Source organism: Oryzias latipes, chromosome 1 (genome assembly GCF_002234675.1).
Source record: "Oryzias latipes chromosome 1, ASM223467v1".
In the NCBI taxonomy this organism is placed as follows: Eukaryota; Metazoa; Chordata; class Actinopteri; order Beloniformes; family Adrianichthyidae; genus Oryzias; species Oryzias latipes.
The window spans coordinates 11,196,915-11,205,945 of record NC_019859.2 but is presented as its reverse complement, the minus strand read 5'-3'; the positions used below and the strand labels follow the sequence as shown (position 1 = coordinate 11,205,945).

Below are 9,031 nucleotides of genomic sequence, written 5' to 3'. Positions count from 1 at the left end.
ACATGTAGAACAAGTATGCAGGACAACAACATTAGCCATAACAGTGAGAATGCCACAGGATTATGAACAGTATAGGACTCCATAATACTTAAGGTTAAATTCTTTATATCTGAGTTTTATTGTCCATTGTGGTTAAAAAGCTGACCCACCAGTAGGATATCTTTATTAAAACAATTATTGTAAAATAATGATTTGTTCTTGTAAAGTATATACGCTATTCCAAACAAAAGAGTTATGAGGGGAAAATTTGTGAGTAAGTGCCCATGAAAGAAGAATCTGTCTGTGAAAAGCAGAGTTTAACTGGGATTTTGTCAATATTATAATGACAAAGGAGAAAAAAATGGAGACCATGTGTTAGCAAAAATGTGATGAGGGAAAATATTCCAGATGGAAAGTGGAATTTTTAAATATGATTTAATCAAGTTTATTTTAAAGTATTATTTAAAGAAGTAAAATTTAAGAAAATTTAAGCCTCCTTTTTTATAGTTCATTAATACAGATTTTTTTTAAATAAATATGATTTTTCCAGATGAAATTTAACAACATTTGGGCAATAGATTTAAGAGTCTGATTGTCCAAGTGTAGAGACAAAGCAAAATAAGTAAGTTGAGAAATCCCTTCTGCTTTTGAGAGTAGAATCTTCTTTCTCAAACTCAACTCTCTTTGAAGCCGTTGGTTAAAACGTTTTGGGAACGAAGTTTTTTTTTTTTTTTTTTTTTTTTTTTTTATTGAACAATTGCAACATACAAAACAAGAAAATACAACAATTATGCACATATAATGTACAATAAAATTCTAAATACAGAACAAACATGTTGCATTCTTTAAAAAATACTAATTATTAATAATAAACACAAAAGGGAATAAGAAATAAAAAGAAACAAAAAAAAAAAAAGAGAAAAGAGAAAATGCGAGAGTAAATCTATGTCAGCGGTCCAAAAGATTTACAGATGCTAATTGTTTTTTGAGCTTTTGTATTTTTTGAAGCAGAAATTAAGTTTAAATAACGCTGCAGTTCCAGTTTGAACACAAAGAAATCCGGTTTTTTATTGGAAAATTTTCTTTTGTGTATATGAAATTTAGCGATAAATAATACCATGTTTACACAAAAGAAAGCATCACGGTCTTTGACATCAAAGCTATGAAAACCAAAAAGTATGTTTTTATAATAAAGTTGTATGTCAGCAAAAATAGAATCGGTGATAAATTTGTGAATGTTTTTCCAAAATCTGTATGTAAATTCACAAGACCAGAATAAATGAGAGCAGGTTTCAGGTTGTTTCTGGCAGAAAGTACAACTGGTGTTTATGTCAGCCTTAAATTTAGTTAAATAATGCTTTGCTGGATAAAATCTGTGTAGGAGTTTAAAAGAGATTTCTTTGACTTTATTTGTTAAGAAGTATTTTTGTGGTAAAGACCAGACTTTTTTCCAATCAATGTTAGAAGTGAAATTAGCCCAATAAAAGAACGAAGTTACTGAGCATCTTTCTAAACTATTTTTTTTAGATAATGGCGCCCCCTGTGGTAACAAAACTGATCTGAACAAAACAGAATTACCACATTTTTCTTGACAGCAGAAAAAAAAAATGAATTACTTATTCTTGACTGTAGAAATGTGTTGTATTTTTGTTTGTTTGTTTGTTTTTGTGTGTGTTCAGCTGTCTATTATTATGATTCTTGTTATTGTAATAAAATTATTAATATACAGTAATAAAGTGAGCCCTTCAAGTAGATGTTTCCTTTTTTGTAGCTTTGTAAATGGCTATTTTTGTCTAAGACAAAGCTTACATTTTTTAATTCATTGCAAACTTTCACACAAATTCCTAACCTGCATTTTATATATAAATCATATTTTTCAGACAAAAGTATTACAAGTAAACATCCTTTTTTTTAGGTCACAAATTTGTTTTGGAAATGTGTACTTTCAAAAAATAATAGAAATAATAGTTTTACATGTTTTAGGAAGTTCTAAAAGTTTACAAATTATGAAAAGAGGGTCAAATATTGTTTTCTCTGATATAATTTTCTAATTGTCTGTGTGACCCTGCAATGGACTGGCAACCTGTGCCGTGTGCACCCAGCTTCACCTGACAGTATAGGCCCCAACAACCCCATGACCTTGAAGAGGTGGGATGACTGCCACCTCAAAACTAAAAACTACACTTCAAAAACCGAATCTTAATGAAGTAAAAATATCCTCATCTAAAAAAAGGCTTTCTCCAAGAAATATTTTTGACAGCAAAATACTATTGGTTTAAAAAAACAAAGAAAAAAACTCATATTTTAAGAACTGTTGACTTATTTCAAGGGGGTGCTTTTGCAGTGTGATTGGTTTTGAGTCAAGAAAATGTAACAATATTTGTGTTTTAATTAAGTGCTTCAACTGTATTACATCATTTACACAAACCAGAGCAAAGTTACCCAGATATAGCATGTTAAATTTCTCCAAACTTCACATCATTTCTGCCAGAAATAAATGGTTCTTAAAAAGTGTTGCAATACTCTCCAACTTACACACTCTGATGAAGAAAAGTGCAGGAGATGTAAGTAGGATTTTAACAAGATAAAACAGGTTGGTCAACATCCCAGAGATCTTGAAAAGTTTTCTTGTAGTTGTCAAGTGATTTTCTAATTAAAAAAAAAAACAGAAAACAAGCAATTGACGAGTTAATCAAGATACGTAAGATATCATGTTTATACAGAACAAGTTCACGATTTATTAAAACCACAAAAAGCCATAAACGTGAGCTTCACAACTCCAACAAGGTCTTGTTCTGAACGATGCATAAACTACTGATGCCCAAGATATGAGCACACACACAAGACATGCACTCAAATTCCAGCGTTTCCTTATGAATCCAGGGGAACGGGGCACATGGAGAGACAGACCAAATTACAGGCATACAAGCATATCTGTGACAGCACAACACAGTCCCCTCTGTTGGAGTAATAGGTGGTGGGCTTGATGTAAGCAAAGTCAAAGTTCTCTAGAGGCAGTGACCTCTTACAGTAGCGGTCGCTGACTGCAACCAGGGCTCGAACCATGGTGTATTTAGCAGAACTGTTGACGGCCGTCACCGAACGCACTTTGTCAAAGTGCAGCAGGAAACTGGGATCGTCCTGAAGAGAGGAATTGAAAAAGACTTCAGCATAAATATTTGAGCATGTCTCATGTTCAGTGTTTTCCTAAACTGATCATTTTAAGCTTTCAAAGTTTTGATGGAATGCTTTTACTTCCAGTGCTTCCACTCTCCTCTTTAAAAGTCCCATCAAGCCTATCATGATTGACAATGCATTTACATTTCAACTCATAAGATACAGGAAATTAAATTACAGCAAAGTATTTTTCTGACCAACGTTTTAAATTCTTGTTTGTTGCGTAGAGCTCTGGATCGGAAAATAAGTGTCGTGTGGAATCTGCATGAGTTGTGTTTTTTAAATCATAGTATAATAGAGACTTTTTCCTGTTAATACACTGGATGAAAGGAATTCATTTTTTAATCAAATGTAAAAACGTTGAGGTCAAACATGTTTCTGTTTTGTAGAAGTTCAAACAAAAACCTAACCCAGCGATTCGGCACATTTTTTGGGGAAGATGATGAGCACCACAGTTGCTACTGCTGGACACGTTAGAAAGAATGGCTCCAAATTTCAGGTATCAGTGTATCAGTTGATACACTTTATTCAGGTATAAAGTGTATCAACATCAAGTAAAATTATTTTTTTCTGTCTACTATTTTTGTCAGCAGATATAATTATAACTGAATTGGGAAAATGATTCACGACTGAATCATATTTATCACATTTAAATCTGTCGTATTTAAAATTTGTTTCTCATAATTTCAATATTTAACTTTTTTTGCTGAGCTTCGGCTTAGCAACCAAACGATAGTAGTTAATAACTTAATATTTAAATCTCTCCAATATTTACAATTTTTTGAAAAAAAACCTACTCTTTGATTATTGAAACATATGTAACAACACATTGTAATGATGTACTTGCAGAGAAATACGTTGTATACCTTGTATAATTAACTTTTTTGTGAAAATCTTTTTAGGAATTTATATTTTTGAAATTTTAAAATGTCTGGTGAGTAAAAATATTTTGGTTATTAGAAGATTTTTTTCTTATTTGCAAAACTTTAGAAACCTTGTTGGTCATTTTAATCAAACAATGTGCTATTAAACCCAGAGATAAAATTCCTCAGAGTGAAATCTTTATTTTTGCCTCTACCACTCTAAAATATTTCTTTGCTTTAAAAATAATCCTTGTCTGCAAGAGTGGGAAATAATGTGTTTTTATAAAACATAATGCCTTAACATATAAAGTACTAAAGCTAAAAGTTCTGTGTTTTCATTAAATCTTTTTATTTTGATGCTATATATAGAAAAAAAACCACAAAGCACACTGCTAAAAGAATTTAGGGGGGGCGTAGGGGCAGAAAAGATGCCCAGATTTCCCTCGCCCGGGCCACTTCTTCCAGCTTCTCTGGGGAGACCCCGAGATGTTCCAAGGCCAGCTGAGAGATGTAGTCTCTCCAGCGTGTCCTGGGTCTTCCCCGGGGCCTCCGCCCAGTGGGACATGCCCGGAACACCTCTTTAGGGATTCGTCCAGGAGGCAACCGGACCAGATGCCATAGCCACCTCAACTGGCTCCTCTCAATGTGGAGGAGCAGGGGTTCTACTCCGAGCAAAACACATATGGGCTGGATGAGCGAACTCCCACGAACCCTCCAGCACCCTAAAGAGGGTGTAGAACTGGTCCACACCGGACTGTTGTTCCAGGATCTGAGGTTCGACTATCGGACGGATTCAACTGTCCTCTCCAGTACCCTCCAGACTTTCTCCCTGGGAAAGTCTATGCCAGTCTATTCATTTCAACTAATTTAACAGACTAATTTATGTGGAGATGATCAGGTTTTGATTATACTTTTATACTTTTGATTGTGCATTTACTTGGTTCCATTTATATATATGAACATCATGTAACTTGTGATTTCACCTGTGCTTGCTTGCTGTAAACTGAATGGGACTGCCATGAATCACCAGATTAGGAGTGCTGAGCTAAAACCACAAGGTTGTCTATGTTTTCTTGTCTGTGGTGTTTATGGAACAGAGGCATCTGACGATTGCAGAATCGCCATCCTTGACTGGCAGGAAAACCCACCTTTTGAAGTATTTTACATGTCTGCTTTAGGAGCAGAGAGAAAGAGCAGATGACAGCGGAGCTTTCTGGCCTGGTGGTGTCTGAAATGCATCTGAATCTCTCCCTTAGCAAAGGTTTGAACTTTCATGCAGACTCTTGTGTGATTTATTTCTTTTCCTACTGCACATTAGAGCTTTGGTGTCCTGATCCTTCCGAACCTGCCAAGGCCTTTCACGCGGCCTGCAACATTAATTTTCAAGATATTTATTTGCACTTGTTTTCGTCACATGTATTCATTCACAGATTTTTTTGCACTTTAATTTATTTTTATTTTATATTTGCTTGTATTTTTTGGTTTGGTTTTCTCTTTCTCAATCATTTCTTTCGTTGAATTTGTTTTGTAAAAGCATTGCGATTAGAGTTGAAAAGCTGAGAGCTGTCATATATGTGTGTGAATGTGGATGTATATGAGTGTCTGTTATATACTTATTTTGTGTCTTGAACTGCATTTTTGTTTGAATATACTTTTATGCTTTGTCTGTGCCATCTCAAGGGACCGATCCTCCATTTGTTTAGTAAATGTTTAAATAAATAAATCTTCATGACATCGTCTACACATATAACAATACCTATTATGGCAAACTCAGACTGTGTAAAACGATGAAAACAAAAAACATTCAGATAATACTGAAAATATATTGGTTATTTACCACATCGGGGTCTCGCCCATCGACCAGGGTCAAGTCTTGCAGTGACCAGACCTCCGCCTTCCTGTAGCTGTCCTGAATGCTGGAGCGCTTGGTTTGGGACCTCTTGGATTTTGAAGACGTGGATACGTGACACTGCACGATGCATAACTCCACTGCACTGTTCTTTCCAACTGCAAAATAGACATCAACATGCTCCTAAACATTTAACAGAGGATCACCTTGTTTTGCATCCATGGTTTTAAAAATAGAAAAAAGGATTTAAAAAAAAGAAAAAAGAAATCTAAAAAAATTCAATTAGTACCTGAGACACACAGGAAATGCTTCCCACGCGACAGCTCTTCAATTTCTATGAACTCCACCAACTTGTGCTTTTCAGGGCGGAATAAAATCCTCTGCATCTCCTCCCTGAGAAGAGATGACATAACTGGAAACGAAAAAGGCCAAAAAAAGGGGGCCCCACAAAATTGAGAGATGGTAGAAATTGGAGAAGAAAAAAAGAAATGTCAAGAAGCAAGATCGTGTCCAAGGAGGAGACCGAAATCTTCCAGCTCAGGAAGAGGAGGCGCTGATGTGTCCACTGGAGAAGATAATGTGAAAGTATGTGGCTGTTTGCGTGGTATGACCTAGTACCCCGCCACCACCTCCACCCACACACACACAAGCACACACAGAGTTCACTCTTTGGAAAACGTTATCCACAGAAAGTGGTTCAGTTGAAAAAAAGGGGGCAATTAAAGTCCAATCTCTTCATCACTTTGCATTTTTATTGCTCTAATTAGCATCCATTATCAGTCTATTAATGTACACTGCAAATGGATGCTATTCCTTTATATGTTGTATGTGTGTGTGTGTATGTGTATGTGTGTGAGGAGGGGGGGGGGGGGGATTACAGCCAAAAAACAAACAAACATTAAAACCACACAATTCCACAAACCCGTTTCATTTTGATTTGGCATTTTTCGTGTTCCTCCCCCCTCAAAGAGACACTCTCCTTTTTGTTTTTTCCACCGGCTCCTCTTGCTCACATACAGACAGTGATATATAATGTGGCACAGCGCCCGCTGCTTGTCTGTGATTAAACGGTTGTTGTGTGGGAAAAGGATGTCCCACAGCACTCAACATGGTTTCCATTACCCTGTAGTAATTCAATCTCTGAGAATAGGTACAAGTGGGGTGAAGCACTTATGCGAGGAGCGAGGATGAGGAGTTTATTCAAATGCGCAAAGGATGCATCACTTCTTTGATGACCATGACTCACCAAGACTGACATGACCCACACATTTGCCATACAGAGTGCAATACAGTTTCTGAGGTGTTTTATATGTTTATATGGTCAGATGATAGTTTTCTGAAAGCAGAGGATTCCAGCATGAAGTGTCATGGTGATGTGATCTGTTTGCAGGAAGGCATGTGGCTCCATCGGATTTGTCACATTTGTGAAAACAAAGATGAGTCGCTCCCCAGCTAAGTGCTTTAACTTTGTTGTTGATGTTGCCGACGTTTTTTTCTTCTTTTTTTTGTGGGTGTTCGCTTGAAAGGCTCTTTGTCTCTGAGATGGAAAGACAAGTGGACTGGCAGGAAGCAGAGAGGAAGGGGAATCATACAAGTGTTGCAAACCCATGAATAACACATGAGGTGTATTATACTCACCTATTCTATCTAAAGAGCAGCTTGTCCATTTTGCCATGCATAAAAAAGAAATGCCCATCATATGTAGTTTTTTTTTTATTTAAATGCGGATAAACAAAAGTGGGAAATTTGAGAATTTACATGAATATGATAAGTGACTCAGATAATCAGCAAACTTTTTTTACAGTAAGATCTTGAAGCCTAACAACATAATTCTTATCATTATATATCATTATTCAAATGATTGCATAGATTCAGAAATGCAATAAAAATGAAAACTTTTTCTACAAATACAGGATGAAAACAGAGTATTAGTTGAAAAATGAAGTAAAATCACCACCACTTAAAAAAAATCCTCAGTCATAAAGTGAGATTAATTGAAAAAAAAAGTAACGTTTTGGAAATATATAAAATTACATAACGTACTTGAAATATCATTGTCAATCAAAAATAGATTGTCTAAACTTGGGAAAAAACAAAGCAAGATTATTTTTAAAATAGGATTTAGTTATGTAACCAATCCTATACTGTCACTTGAGATGTGGATCATCCTGTGTTGTTAAATGTTGCTTTTAATTTTTTCTGATTATATTAAAAAATGTTAGGTCTTTATATTTATATATTTAAGACATGAGACACAACTTAATCTAAAAAGTCCATGTATTAGTGCAGACTTTCACCTGATGTTGTCCTTTTACATCCTGAGGAGGGCAGTATCGTTGTGGGAATAACAAAGGCTGACGTTAAGGAACTTAGAAAACAAAAAATAAACAAAAACTCTGACTAAAGTTGCCCTGTTTTAGCCTATTTTGTGAAAATTTCTTTCAACCTAATATTAAATAAAAAAAAATTGTGTTTAAGGAATTTAATAAATATTGATCCAAAATCTAAATGATCAGAAAGTACGAACTATTAAAAATAAAAACAGATACTAATCTAAAATATACGATACAAAGCTTAAATAAAAGGAATAAAAAGTGGATTAAATTAAAATAGATATATTTGAGACAAAAGATCAAAATTAATAAAATTAAGATATGAAACAGTCAGAATTATTTTATTATGCTTCTTGAAAGGAATAAATAAATAAGTATGAGAAAGAATTACTGTGAAACTATAAGATAAACAGTCTGCTATGATTGTGTCATATGAGGTTGTGCAAGTTATTCCACAAAAAGCTTTGATTAATTAAAAAAAAGTTGAACTTGTGAGATAAAAGTCTAAATGATGGGATACCCATGAACAACTCTTTGGTAAAAAGGTAAGATCTATGCTGTAGCCTCTTGGCAAAACATTTTTGGTGCATTGTAAGTTTGCAAATCTTTATAATTTATGATCAAAACATGGATGTTTGGTAGACATGTACCGGTTTTGAACTGAGAATTAAACTCTGAGGGATTCAGTTACAATCAATGTAATAATTACCTGAATACAGTCCTGTAAAAATGATGTCTAGTAATGCTTTTAGAACACGTCCAATTCTGGATTAAACATTTCCACAAAATGTTTTAAACAGATTCGTAAAATTAAAAAAATCTCAAATAAA

At 34.6% G+C, this 9,031-nt stretch overlaps 1 protein-coding gene across 1 annotated transcript; it reads right to left on the bottom strand.

Moving 5' to 3' along the window:
• Positions 1-842: 842 nt before the first annotated feature.
• On the bottom strand, positions 843-6,465 carry LOC101160290 (exocyst complex component 1-like). Its single transcript, XM_004065718.4, has 3 exons — positions 6,158-6,465; positions 5,857-6,026; positions 843-3,120 (listed from the first exon to the last, which is right to left on the bottom strand). Exons 1-3 carry the CDS (start codon positions 6,276-6,278, stop codon positions 2,851-2,853), a joined length of 561 nt encoding a protein of 186 aa, XP_004065766.1. The 5' UTR covers positions 6,279-6,465; the 3' UTR covers positions 843-2,850.
• Positions 6,466-9,031: the final 2,566 nt, after the last annotated feature.